The following is a 14451-nucleotide window of genomic DNA, read 5'->3' as shown; positions in this document are numbered from 1 at the left end:
ACGTGGATGTAAGGGTTGGGCAAAAGCAAAATCATCTAAAACGGTATTTGCAACAATCGAGAAGGTCTTCAATTGAATATAATAAGCCAATGGGAATGCGTGGGGTTATGAATCTCTTTGCTTAGGCGCAAGCTGAATTATCCTGGCTTTGTGTTAGTTAAAAACGTGCTTGTTTTACTCAAATTTCATTAAAGCCGATTAAGCTTGCGTTGAGAACTCTTAAAAAACGTCTCAACGCCGTCCGCTTCGGAGCTACGATTATCGACCTCGACTCACGGAATCCTTGATTCCTCTCTAACTCATCCATCCATCCTTAATATAATTACTAGCGTAGCAATGCATTAATTATAATCGAAATTATGCATAATCTTTCGGAATGCCGCGGAGCTACAATCAATCTGAGAGTCATTCGTTTTTGTTGTTGGAATATTTAACCGCCAGAAAGTCATCTTGAATAAGGCTTGCGTATGGAGGGTAGAGGTAAGGAAGACTATCTCCGTCTACAGAAAGTGTCCACAAAGTAGAGAACAATTAAGATGGCGCTGCTGTAGCAAAAAATCCACGATTTAAAAGAAAGCGCCAATCGGATTGAATCCTGATTGGTTATTAGCGCCATTCTGGTGACTTTTGAACCACTATTTTTCGCTTTTTGGTGGACACTTCTCAAGTTGAAAACCCATATGAGATACTTCTCCTTACCTACCTTAGACGTGGGACAGTGATGAACATTATTATCGGCACGTGGCCATGTTTCCAAATTCCAGTCGTCACGTTTCCCAAATATAAAGCGTAGTTGGGAAAACAGACCGCACGCCAAATATCCTTCATATGGAAGTTGAGATTAGTTGATGAAATTTATAAAGAAACTCATTATTAGATTAAGAAAGAAATCGTATAATTGAATGAGTTGTAATTAATTGCAATTTACACAATCGCTCAGATTGAGCTTGCGTTATATTATACACTTATTATATAAATAATACTTTTTCTCTATATTATTTCTACAAGAATTAGTGTTTAGTATATTTTGATGACTGTTATGTAATAACACGATTGAAATGATTTTCACTTTGCCGATAAAACAATGATTCTTTGTCAGGTCAAGCAACAATATGAATCATTATAGTGTTTAGTGAGTTGATATAAAATTTATAAAGGTTATTTGTTATACATAATGTGATTCTTTTCTTAAAATTATTAATACTAAAATTTTTGATGTGCAGCCGCATGAGCTCCATATCGTGGGTGATGAAATTCTTCACCGTGTGTTGACGAATTTTATAATATAATAATATAATACTTATCTTTTAAATATCGTATTTATTGAAATGGTTAACCGAATATGTGATTAAATCGTTACATTTCGTATTTCTAATTGCACTCATCACGTCATTGCATCTTTCGTTTAATATTAATTTTTTTTTTTTCGTTACTAGTTTCCTTCGTGTTTATTCGGCTTACGTCCAATGGGAATCAAAAAGAAAGGAAGTTGGTGTTTTTAAATTGAATGTTGCAATAATAAATCTTACTTCAAACGATGCAAAATTCGCATAAATGTATGCAGGGGATAAAACAAGTTTCACTAACACCTTTTGTGAGTGAAGTGAAAGAAGTTCGTAAAATCTTGTACATAGAGAATGTGTTATATTTATGACATGTATACATACGATATACATAATATGTATCGACCCAATTTGAACGAAGTAATTGTAATAACTAATGATTTAATTATAGTTACGACCTATAATGACATTACTTCAATGTATTAGGGCTATCGCTGACAGTGATGGCGAGAGAACGAGGTGGCAAAATTGTATCAAAGGAAACATTAATTGTGCAGAGGCATTCTATGCGATATGATCTGGCATCAGGAAGACTGGCTTTGCAGTCATGGTTAAAAGTTTTAAAGGTACACAAAAATTGCAAATCACAAGATGCAAAATATGTTTTACCGCCCCAGGTAGAAAGTTTTGTCGGAAAGCAGCTGATTGTAAGTATCAGCCGCCGAATTGGCAATAACCTGCTCATCAAGGTGTCTGAAGATTTATGGGATCTCCAAACAGGTCAAAAATATTATGTCGGAATAAAATCGTGTCTTAGAAAGCGCTTGAACGGTTTAGCTAAATCTCATCAGGTTAAATATAAATTGAAAACTCCCTGTGATTCAAAAAAAGAATTTTTAACGCCGAATATCAATTGTAAAAACCCTCCTATTATCGACGCCTAATGATTTTCCCTCACCATTTTTGATTTGGTTCAAGATTTTTCATAAGGTTCTTCGGTCACAAGGAAAGACTTCTTACTTGGTTCAGATTTTTTTCCTACAACCGTTGATTTTTTTAAATTACTCAAACCCATCTAAAAATTGGCATTTTTTTTTAAATCTCAAAAAATTCTCAAATTCTCATTCTCTCTTATGTTTCATCGCGATAATTTTGACATCCATCCCATGATGTAGCGATTTTTTCTTCTATTCTTTTCTCTAGCACTTGAAAGATTTTGAGCAAACAAAATGAAAAAAAAAATCGCTACATCGTGGGACGGACGTCTAAGTTATCGGAATGAAAACACAGATTTTACCGTTTTTTTTTTTTTGGAGATTTTCAAAAAATGCCAACATTGAGATGGGTGTGAATAAACCTAAAAAATTAGCGGTTGTAGAAAAAAATATGAAAAAATTAAGAAGTGGTTTTTTGTGACCGGAGAACTGTATAAAAATCCTGTTGCAAATCAAAAGTGGTAAGAAAATATGTTTGGTTTAGTTGACACGTGATTCCCCATATACATTATCGAACAATTTTTTTACGAACAAATCCATGTAGTTAGTCTGATTTTCATGAATAATAATCATATTTTATTCACAAATGAATGCACTACACGTCTCTTGAGATAAATAATTTACAAATGATAAATTTGTGATCTATCTTGCCAATAAAAAAAGCTCACTGAAATCATCTATGGGGAATTTATTTCGGAATAAAATGAGCTATTCTTTATCAGAATCGGACAAACAATGTGGTTTTCTCGGTAAAAAAAAAAAAAATTATAGAATAGTGTGATTTGTCTGAATTTATTAACATGATAAGGTGTTTATGTTTAAAATTCAGCATTTTAGAATTCTCTCCTGTGTCACGGGGACATTTTTAGATATACCTATTTAACTATGAGATTATCTCGAGTCAACTTTCTTAATTATTATTGTTATCACGATTTTGTTTCAACCACTGTTTCGACCTGACTGTAAGTCCCGTAGAACCTTGAAAAGTCCAACTCTTGGTACCTGATGCCATTGTTTCTTTTTGCACCTACGTAACGGAGAAAATGACGAAAGACGCCCCGAACGCACCCGCGTCGAAACGATATTGACCTGGGATGTGCCATGTTTCTCGGAAAAATTATATATAAACATTGTACTATATAAATATATGACGCAGCATTGAATATTGCTAACTAACCATCTGTAGACACCATCAAAACATGCTAGACATGAACGTTTCGGATGATGTTGAGTATCCATGCTCAATCTTAGGAGGTTATTGAAGTTAGTAACGTTATCGTAACGAAACATTGGGGAAAAAGTACTACTTTCATAACCTTACAATGATTTTTGAAGGAACTAAGATTTCGAAATATGAGTGTGTTTTGTTTTGTTACGGTTTACTGGATTTCAAACAATTCCAAAATCGCGACATAACGGTTTTTCCTCAGCACGAATCGTTACGATAACGTCACTATCTTCAACATCATTCAATCTTCGTATCCACGAAGCCAGTTGCGATATACACATGTTAGGCTGTATAAATAACTATCACATGCATTGATACTAATCACACAAACATTTCAAATTTAGTGTATATAAGGTAATAACTGATTACAGAGAATAAATAGATGGTCATTGCCTTTCAGTTTGAAAGTGGTTGTGCATTTTTTCAACAATGAAAATATCACGCTGTAACGTCCGAAAAGATGCGAAGATTTTTATGGTTTACACCGCTTAAGCCCGAGCTTCGGTTCGTTGTTCAGCGAAAATACTTTCTTACGTCTTCGCATCTGTTTGGCATGCACTTATATGCTTGGCGATTATGGATTATTTGCACGTTACAACCGTATTTTTCAATATTTCCATTGTGCGCGAATACGTTTGACAGGTGGCAGAAAATGTACAACACATTTTCGTCTTAGTGAGTAGCGTTGTTTAGTTTTAGGTATATAGACTTAAATGAATCTGTTGTTCGTAAGGCTAGTTTAAAAGAAGAGCCTACTACATTTGGCAGACGTCTGTGATTATCTACAAAAATGTTGATTTAAAATTCTTTCCGAATAACGAAGGGAGGTTCTCAAGTTCACTTCATTGAGTTCGGAATTATTCATGCAATTATGTACTAATCTGACTCCCTCGTTGATAAATAAATGTGGGGAATCATAAATGTAATAAGTGCCGTAAATTTGCAAAATACGATGCTAGGAGTTAAAAAAAAAATTGTACAGGATGAAGTAATAAGGTCGAAATATTGAGAAAGCAAATGAATAGATATGAGATAGCAACTAAGATTTAAAACAAATGGATATATTGCTATTAACGTTACAAGAAAATGAGTACATTATGTAATGTATCAATCAGGATGATACCACAAATATGTATGTATATTATATTCAACTAAAAATGTATAAACTGTTCATGAGTCAATGGCGAATAAAGTATAAAGCATGAACGTTCGAAAACATCCTTTTTCCTGAGTAAGTACTGTGATGTTCCAGGCAGATGTTGATTACCTAAAGACTGCGCGGAACAACGACAAGCAGCTAAGCTAAAAAACTGCTGTTTTCACAAGACACGACCGCGTACAGTACGTGTAGCGCTGTTGGCTTGCATGCTTTATTTTCCATCCTCATTTTAGCGAAATCGTCACAACGGTTCGTTTGGAATCCTGCCTACAAAAACTCATACACTGAGCGATGTGGTTGGAAATTATAGAAAAATTCTTGAAAACGTATTTCAACCGCAACAAGCTGTAAAAATAGCGTAGCTGGAGATCAGGATCAGTGAATAAAGTGAAAAAAAAACAAAGAAAATCTACGACGGCGGTGTAAAACTGTCAATCGTCGAAATCAGACGCTTCATTCGCAGGTACGAGTGCATTACATTGTAAAAAGTACCGCGAAACGTTATTGGTTTTACATTTGCTTATACTTATTCCAGAAGTTTAGGACCAAGATTACATATTTCATATGCTTTTTCTTCCTTTCCGAACACTAGATGGACCTGTATCCCTAAAGATTAGAAGTTGAACATTAGTTTCACATTTTCACACTAAATTATACATAGTGCAACAAGTGATTCTTATACATCGTTTAGTAGTCTTAAACGTCCTGATCCAAATCAGATTTCCGTGTGCAAATGCTATAAGAGTCCCTCGGTAAAATCCTTAGAGAACAGACACCTACTCAGTGTTGCCAGATCGCTTACAGATCTCGTAGTAATTTATTTGAAATGCTCCTAAAATTTTTAACCGAAAAAACGACCTTGAATCAAGTTTTTACAATACGATGTATATAATGGGCGTGTAGAAATAAAACGCACAGAAAAATAACAAAGGCAGTATAAACTGTGTAAAGTTGGCGAGTGAAGCGTAAAAATCAGACGATTCCTAAAATTCGTGAAAAAACTCCCAGATATTTTTTCCGCCTATTTTTTCTCAAGATATTTCCAATTCCTTGTATTCTAATTTTGCACCTACTCCCGCCGATGTCATAGAATGCGTTCCGAAATTAGCTCCCAGTGTTAAATCTTTTATCTCTTTTGCTATGCCAAGTTTGTGCGTAGCTCTGCCTCTCTCTTATGGAGTTTTCACCGCTGCCAGCTAATTGAGGAACGCACTTATGGTATTTTTCACTGGCTGCAGTTGGTACTCACTGAGTGCGATTTTACTAGGATCTCTCTTCTGCTATTCGTCAAACACTGGGGAAATTGCACTCAGTGCGTACTAAAGTACAGCCAGTAAAAAAACGCCATTATAACCACGTGATTGTAACATATAGGAAATCTGTCTCGTATCTCGTAGTTAGTAAATTTTATTCGTGGACTGAGTGGGGAATCCGCGAAGCCAGCCTGAGAAGTGTGAATGACAGTATCCACCAGTCGCGATTTTCTAAAATTGTGAGTTTTGCGTAAATGTTAACAAAGCTATTGCTTCAGTGAGTGTCAATTAGTTGCCCGCGTTAATTTACATCCGTGTAGATCTCCTAAAAATTGATTTGGTGATATTCTATGCACTAGTCACTGAAAATAATCAAAATATTGAATTGAAGTAACAGCTGATTGATGGTACTGTAAAAATTGTGTCTGTCGGTACGTGTGCACTTATCTTGCACCCACGATTATTTTTCCATGTCTAAACACATACATGCATAGTTAAATACATACACACACCCATGATACGCATATACGTGGGGTGTAAAATCACAGTGTTATTTGGTATGATGTTTGGCGATAACCTACTTATATGATTAAATATGATCTTAATGAACACCTGATATTAATTTAGATATGAAGTAGCGAACGTCGAACTCGAAGTAGGACGACCTTTATAATGATGAATTCTTTTATTTTCATCATATTTGTCTTACTCTCTACCTTAAGCTGTCAGTCGGTGTAATATGCTTGACATAAATTTTTCAGACGTCGATCCTTAAGTCCCAGTTTAAACTTACCAATGAAGGAGGAAGCTGCGGATTCGCTGCTAAAATAGATTTTTCACAATATACATATAGAGAGAAATATATGGAAAAAACTCATTGTCCTTTATACGTCACAGTCGGTTACTTGTAGGCAGCTTTTTTTAGAACATTGTGTAACTGTTCTCTATGTCAATTTGTTCGAAATTAAAGTCCCTCTAGTGTATAGAGTTTCATTGTATTCATTAAATCCTGCTGTTTTGTCTCGCAGGCAATCAAGTAATTATTAATCGTACGAAATAGTTCAATATATGTGAAGTATTCATAAATATTATGAATTTTCAGGGGACTGCATTCGTGCAGTCCACGTTAGAATCGGTGATCATGGAACGCATGATTGCACTGAGTAGCCAAAATCCACTCTCCATGCTAGTCAAGTTCGGTATGATGGCCTGGAACAATACTTGTGGTTTGGAAAATTGTTCTGGTCATGGCGAATGTCACAACGGCACGTGTCTCTGCGAGGTATCGTACTATTATTATACAAATATGAAAGTTGTCGCAATCGGGTTTATGAAATTGAAAATTTTTTTTATTCAAATGCTCAAAGCAGAGGATCACAAGACTATCAGGTCGTATCTTTTCGTTTCACGAAAGAAGATAATTGCCGATGTTACAAACAATCAGATTTTACTACTGATTTTGTGATGTTTACTTTAGTATATCAGGTGATATCATACTGTTGCAGTTTGCAATCTACTGTATTTACTTCGATGTTTGTTCAATCAAAAGATAAAAAAATTCAATATCATTATTTTCCATTTCTCTGTTTAATACCTATATGAAATTTCTTCATGCACTCACAAGTACAAATGCAACTGATAAGAAATTATTTGAATGATGAAATATTGCTCGCGGTCTAGTTTTCTAGTCTACATCGGTCAAACATGAAATACTTTGATTATCTGGAGCAAACTGACGTTGAAAGATTTATTGTTTACCTCTAGATTCAGTTTGATGGAACAGAATGCCACGTGCCAAACTTCAGCTACTACATAGCATTTGCTACGATTTTCTTCATTCTGGCATTTGTCTGTTTGGTACAACTCGTCATGTGCATTGTCGCTGAATGGCAACGCATGAAGGCACCTTCGTTTCTACGTGCTTGTCGAGTTACTACGCAAAAGGTCTTGTACTTTGTTGTTTTTCTGGCAGCAACGATTCGTGGCGCCTATTTCACATCGCCGGTAAGATACGAAATAAAACATTTCTCAAACAAGTCTAGTGCTTAATTGTTACGTCAGGAAAAATACTACTATTGGCACTATTATTATTATTAGTAATATTAAGCAAACTATCTGCAAAATAGCGAAAGGTCTTGGAGAGGTTGATGGACCAAAAATCTACATTTTTTATTAATTCTGTTACAAGATAGTTGTACATTGAGTATTTATAAAATTATTCTTCACGTAAACTGCAAAAATCTCTTGAAAAATACTCAAACAGGAAACACGGAAATTATGAAGGAAAACTTGGATATCAATGCTTCATTTGAAATTGTTGTAAAATAGTTAAAAGTCTAGTAGATTGATTCAATTTTACTTTACCACACTTCATTTCATTCGGAAGATTATTTTTTGTTTATCAATTCACTGAAATAGTTTTCCTTTTTCTTTAGTAGTCAATTTAATTTTGCCATTTGTTTATCATGATCAATATCGATGCGATGTTATAAAATTGATCTTTTCACCAGGCTAACATGATATATGTAGAAGTTTTTTCAGTGAATTTGTAGAAAACAGTCTTCTGATTAAAATGAGCCATCATAAAGTGAAATCGACTGAATTTACTATATTGTGAACTATGTGAATGCGATTTGAAATGAAGCAGCAGTATCTAACCTTTTGCTCGGAATTCCAGTATTTTCTATTTATGTATTGTTAAAGAGATCTTCATAGCTAACGCCTATATTATAATTTGATAAAAAGTAATCTACAATTATCTAGTAATAAAATTGATAGAAAGTGTTTATTAACGAGGCCAATCAACCTCATTAATTCTGAAGCCTCTGAAAAATTTGATTCTAACTACTCACCTACTTCCAGTTTCACAATTAATGTTATTTTTTACAGACCACATTTAACGAAGGATGGTCACGAAGTCTTTTGTCTGCTTATTACCCATTGCTTCTGAGTGGTTCTTCGCTGATCGTTTGTTTTTGGGCAGAGGTATTTCATCTTCAAGATAAGCACTGGGAAAAGCCACAATTTTTGTCAAAATCATTTCTGGGATTTGTCATCTTTAACATAATCACTTACTCCCTTCTATTGGCTGAGTTTGTGACTGCACAAATGTACACCCAAGTTGATCAGGTACGTTGAACCTTGCTCATATATTTCATTTCTCATCAGTACCCAATGAATTTAATTGAATTGAGTTTTGAATCACATTTGATTGATTAGAATTAGCACCATACAGTTTCTACAATAATTCGCATCGTGTTGCATACAACAAGTTAAGATAATTTCCTGTGCATTTCCTGTGCATTAAATTTTCAATCCTTAAACATAATCGTTAATATATATGATATTAATCAAATTTGTATGTGAGATTTATGATAGTACAATTCGCAGGGTTTTTATATGCACATCTTCAACGGCTGCTATGCCGTTCTGCTCTTCATTGTTGTCATCTTCTTTCTCATTTACGGCGTTGAAGTGTTTTTCAAGGTCAGTGAAAATACTTCAAAAGTAAAGATTGAAACAATGATTGAATGATAACCAGGTAACTGCGAACAGCAGATCGATAAATGACTCAAAGTTATAGCTTATAAGACAACTTTTGTGATAAACATCAAGATCAACTTGCCCTATTATTTATGTCAATCTCTGTTATTAAAATTAGTCATTTTTCAAGTTTAAGAGATACCTATGTGACTACATTGAGGATCACATATGTAGTTCAAAAGTGCGGCAGCAAGAATATTGAAATTTTAATTTGCCAACGTAGATACAGCTGTTTTGGGCGGCTGTTTGTTTTGACAGTTGCCGTTTCTCGTATTACGATTGATGTTCGTTCCTTTGCTTAATTCCGACACATTGCTGCTACTGCTAAGATTCTCGTAGTTCAAAGATTGAGGGAAATAAATATTCCACAGCATGATGAATTAGAGATAAAAAATTCTTCAGTGATACCATGTACTTCCTCCTATTTCTTGCGGTAAAATCTCGTCAATTTGAAACTGATAATTACTTGACTTTAAGAGAGTATACACGCGTAGATAGCTGAAAACATGGGTGAATATTAGGAATCCATATCCCGACATCAAATTATTTGATAACTGGTTGTCGAGATATAAATGTTGAAAATTCACCCATTTATTCAGTTGTATTGCGTGCCCTTTCAAACTAATATGTACAGATAGTTTGTTGAAATAAATTGATTATACTCCAGGTTCGCGGTGGATTTCTGAACGAACATCGCGTTGTTTCGATTGTGACCAATAGTCGTACGCCGGACGATCCACAATTTGCAGAGGAAGATCCAGTAACAGCTAAGTTATTTGAACCAATTCCAACCACCTCGACTGACGATGTGAATATTGAGCAGCAAGTGAACACCTCTCAACTTCATCAGTCTAGATTTGGTTTACTGTCACAGGCATTTATGCTGTTCATTGTTGTTGGATTTTTGTTCAGCGAAACGCTCAGTGAACTTTGGAAAACAAAGTGAGTTACTCGTAGCTCTTAAACAATATTTTAGTATTATATTCACTGATTTTTCATGTGTCTCAAATTATTTAATTGAGTATAGTAGCTATTTCTCTCTGCTTGGTGCTGCCAATTTAGCTTATCAATGTTCAAAAGTGATATCTCATGCTAATGATCGTATTTACGCATACTCGATCAATGGCTAGTTCTTATCTTAACTGTTATTAGTTTTGCAAGTAGATTAAAGTGGAATTTTCTACGCTGATTTTAATTACCATTCTAATACAAGTGTGTTACTGCTATAAATGTTTCAGAGTTCCATTGCACAGCAGAAATTGGCATGACATTGTTTTCCGAATTATTGAAGTGGGCGTTGCACTATGGTTTCCATGTGTATTATGGAACTGCATGAGGTGAGTCAATTTTTTCTCGAAAAGAGACAGGCAATGTGATGCTAGTTTCCAAGGGAGATAAAAATGTGCAGTGATTGTCTTAGAATCTGGTATGGCTTATACAATAGTCATTGTAGTATAGCCACATAGTCAATCGCTGTATTATGTGCTTTAACTTTCAGTCCAGAACAGTTATGGATACTCAATCCTAAGCGCATACTGAAAAAATTAGATCTAGAACAGTCCAAGCCTGTGAAGGAAATTGAATTGCAAGAGAATAGAAAAGTCGAGAAACCTGAAGTAGATGGCAGGTCAATTGGAGGAAAAGACTGTTGGATTTGTTACGACAGTGAGAGGCAAGACGCTGGTCAATTAATACAGCCTTGTCAATGTAGAGGAGACGTAAGCGCTGTACACCATGACTGTTTGCGACGTTGGCTAGTCGAGGTAATCTACATTTTCTACAATTACAATTGGCTACAATTAGACTGTCAGTTTTATTTAATTCAGTCAATTACAATAGGCATCCGGTGATGTTATATGATCATGTTAGCGTTACAGTTGAAGCGACTTAAATTGGGCAGCCAATTCAGGGTGTATGTGAAAAACCGCACAACAATCCCGGATTTTCCCCAAGTTTCTTAATTGTAATTTTGGTTTTCCTCGGTATCGTGACATGACTTATTGGTATTGTATTGCTAAACCTATTATCAAAAAAATAACAAGCATTTAATGAATTTCGACCTTGCAAGTGTTCACACATTCCATGAATGCAGTTTAAGCCTTGAAAAAATTTGGAATGCTGTATGAATTGTACATTGATATGATGTGACTCCAGGTATACAATGCTATATGTGGAAACTCTTTGTCCCCTTGTTGGGAATCTCAGAATACAGTAAAAATTACACCTCATGAATTGATCAATAATAACAATTAGTAATCTTTTGAGTCTATAAAAGATGAGAAGAGTTAACGTTTCAAATCTTTGGAATAAATATCAGGTTATTATTACACTGTTCAAAATTGGCATATAATACCACGTTTTAGAAAGTTCAACAATTTGCCGTTTGATGATCTCTTTCTCTCTTTGGGGGTCCTAATTTCCACCATGCAATTTAATTTTTTTACTGTGAATTTTCCTGCTTTGGCAATACAATACTCATACTTGGCCAGCTCACCCAATTTAACGTCGCTGTAAAGTTTCAAAATAGTGAATTCTTTCTGAATTTTTTGTGATTGACAATTACTAAGTTTAATATTGTAAAGTGTGATTATTATATCAAAATGCGAACAAATCCCGGAGTTTCCTGGTATTCCTGTCCTCTCTGCGTATACACGCTTCATCTTATAAAATTCACATTACCTTAAACTTAACAAGGAAATCCTCTTCTTTCCAGAGTTCCATGGATGCGGACAGTCTTGCTTGCAAAGTTTGCGGGACAAAATACAATGTCGAAAGAGCTAGTAAGTTGCATTGGCAGAACGGTTGGACCTTACATGAATGGCTCCATTCTATTGCCATTCTTAGTGTTATGGCTGCCTCACTTTATGGTGTGTGGTTGCTAATTCAACTTGTCGAAGGGCCAATAATTAGAATGCTTGCAGCCGGTACAGCTTTATTAGTCATATACGTTTGTATAAGGTGAGTGGCATTAATTCTGTCAATTATTTTGAATGTAAAAAAAGAACTAATCTGATTCTTAAAACGATTTAAATATCCCACGATTATTGAAAAATTTGGATTTTGATCATAAACAATTAAACAATCTTCATCCATGTGTTAATTCATTTTCAAAGCTAGCCAGCGTATGAACCTGATAACTATTCTCGTTTTATGTTACAGGTTTTTGGGATTAAATACCGTGATTGCATATCAGCGTGCCAAAATATCATCTTTAAAAATTAACGGTGCAGACAATAATTCCCAAGTAACCACAATTAGTTTACACATATCTGCAGATGTACAGAAACCAGAAACTGTTGGTATATAAGGAAAGCTACTTAATTTCTCTCAAAATCCAGAACCATTCTATGACTTGCCATTGGTGCTGATTTGATCTGTACTCACTGAGAGAATCGAAATCAAATGTACGATTGTTACAGTAACCTGAATTATTATTAAAAAACCGAGTTCTCAGCAACGCAGAAACTCGGACAGGAAGTATCTCATAGTATCAATTCCATTCTGTTACTTTAACAGACTAGAAACTTGGAATTCCATAATAATATTGCAATAATAAAAGATCTTTACGTATTAATTACCAAACAATGCTGGCCCCATAAGTACTAGAGACGTGATGAATATGACAGAGTTATAAAATCAATTTAAATAATATAAAACTGCCATCCAACGATGCCAAACATTAAATTTATACAATTCCTTAGCATTGAGTTGCAATCGAGTTTCATTTCAAATCTACGGTCAACGTTCTTTCCACGTCATGGGAACGTGACGTGTATTCTGGAATATAATATGCCAGACAGAAGTATTTCAATAACAAAAAGTACTAATAGATCTGCTCGTACCTATTAACTAATACGTACTACAGCATAAAAGATAAAATTAGTATTCGTATTGCGTGATCATTGGTGTGTTCTTGCCACAAGTTATACATATTATATGCGTATAACGCCGGAAATGGGGTCAGCAAAATCACGTTTTGAATTATCAAGTGCATTCAGGACTATGCGTCTAAAGAATTCGGAATTGTTGACATTTCCTTGAGCTATGCTTTATTCCTAAGCATACGTAAATTAGTTGGAATTCATTGTATAACAAATTGAAATTTAATCGTTAGAAAATTGATGGAAATTTTCGCGATACCACACTATTGAAATTTGAAATTTGGGATACATGAAAAGCAATCATTATTTTTCATTACTGGCTTGGGCCAAGTTTTAGAAAATCGGAAAACATATTCACTGTTAACTGTTTTATTTCTAACCACACAAGCAAATGTGTTTAGTCAATTTTCCTGTTTCCCAATACAGATGAGTTTTGTTTTGCATTATTCACGTCGCAAACTTTGAATTATCAATTTCGGGATATGAAAGAGATATAAAAACAAAATGGGAGTGCTTTGAATCTGTCAATTGACATTGTATACATCATTTTGACTCATAACTATGATTAAGTGCAATCTGTTGTTGAAAAAACAGAAATTAGACTAGGATTAAACATGCGAGTTTCAGACCGTTATTATTTCTGTTAGTCATAAGTCATTTAGAAAGTAGTAAACAGAATACTTATCATTACCAATAACAGTAGATGATAAGTTGTAACAGTCAGGTGTTTTAGTATGACTACCGACATAATCTAACTCAGCTTAGCCTATAATCTACTTAGGGGCCATTCATTAATTACATAAGGGTTCCAAGGGGGAAGGGGGAAGGGGGTAAAAGTCATTCTTGCGTAATATTTTACAAGTCAGAATGTGGATAAAGACATTTTCCATTGAGACAAAATGTCTGTACAGCAATGTCTCAGGAAACAAAAGTCTCACAAAAAATTAAAGAGCAGTTGCGAAAGCTACAAAAAACTATTTAAACGCTCCGCAAACTATGAGTCATATTTTTTCATTTTTATGAAATATATCATTTCATTTATACATTGTTATTGTAAGATTTTTTATTTCATAATAAGTTTTTAAAATCGTAAATGTGTTCATATTTGC

The 14451-nt window shown here is 34.5% G+C and overlaps 1 protein-coding gene across 3 annotated transcripts; it reads left to right on the top strand.

Moving 5' to 3' along the window:
• The first annotated feature begins 6121 nt into the window (after window positions 1-6121).
• On the top strand, window positions 6122-13837 carry LOC124404879. 3 transcript variants are annotated; one of them, XM_046879352.1, is made up of 10 exons: window positions 6122-6325; window positions 7021-7200; window positions 7683-7922; window positions 8808-9047; window positions 9309-9404; window positions 10129-10403; window positions 10700-10798; window positions 10960-11224; window positions 12175-12419; window positions 12621-13837. In XM_046879352.1, the coding sequence occupies exons 1-10, from the start codon at window positions 6323-6325 to the stop codon at window positions 12766-12768; spliced, it is 1791 nt and encodes a 596-aa protein (XP_046735308.1). In that variant the 5' UTR covers window positions 6122-6322; the 3' UTR covers window positions 12769-13837. The 3 variants fall into 3 exon arrangements, with proteins under 3 accessions (XP_046735308.1, XP_046735309.1, XP_046735310.1); XM_046879353.1 differs by having other exon boundaries at window positions 6122-6349; XM_046879354.1 differs by lacking the exon at window positions 6122-6325 and adding an exon at window positions 6432-6573.
• The last annotated feature ends 614 nt before the right edge of the window (window positions 13838-14451 follow it).

Source organism: Diprion similis, chromosome 3, assembly GCF_021155765.1.
Source record: "Diprion similis isolate iyDipSimi1 chromosome 3, iyDipSimi1.1, whole genome shotgun sequence".
In the NCBI taxonomy this organism is placed as follows: Eukaryota; Metazoa; Arthropoda; class Insecta; order Hymenoptera; family Diprionidae; genus Diprion; species Diprion similis.
The sequence above is the reverse complement of the archived record's forward strand: the minus strand, read 5'-3'. Positions and strand labels throughout refer to the sequence as shown.

Coding starts and splice junctions, on each gene's coding strand:
- LOC124404879 (XM_046879352.1), top strand. Junction 9,405..10,128: donor GCGTTGAAGTGTTTTTCAAG/GTCAGTGAAAAT, acceptor ATTATACTCCAG/GTTCGCGGTGGATTTCTGAA. Junction 11,225..12,174: donor TGCGACGTTGGCTAGTCGAG/GTAATCTACATT, acceptor TCTTCTTTCCAG/AGTTCCATGGATGCGGACAG.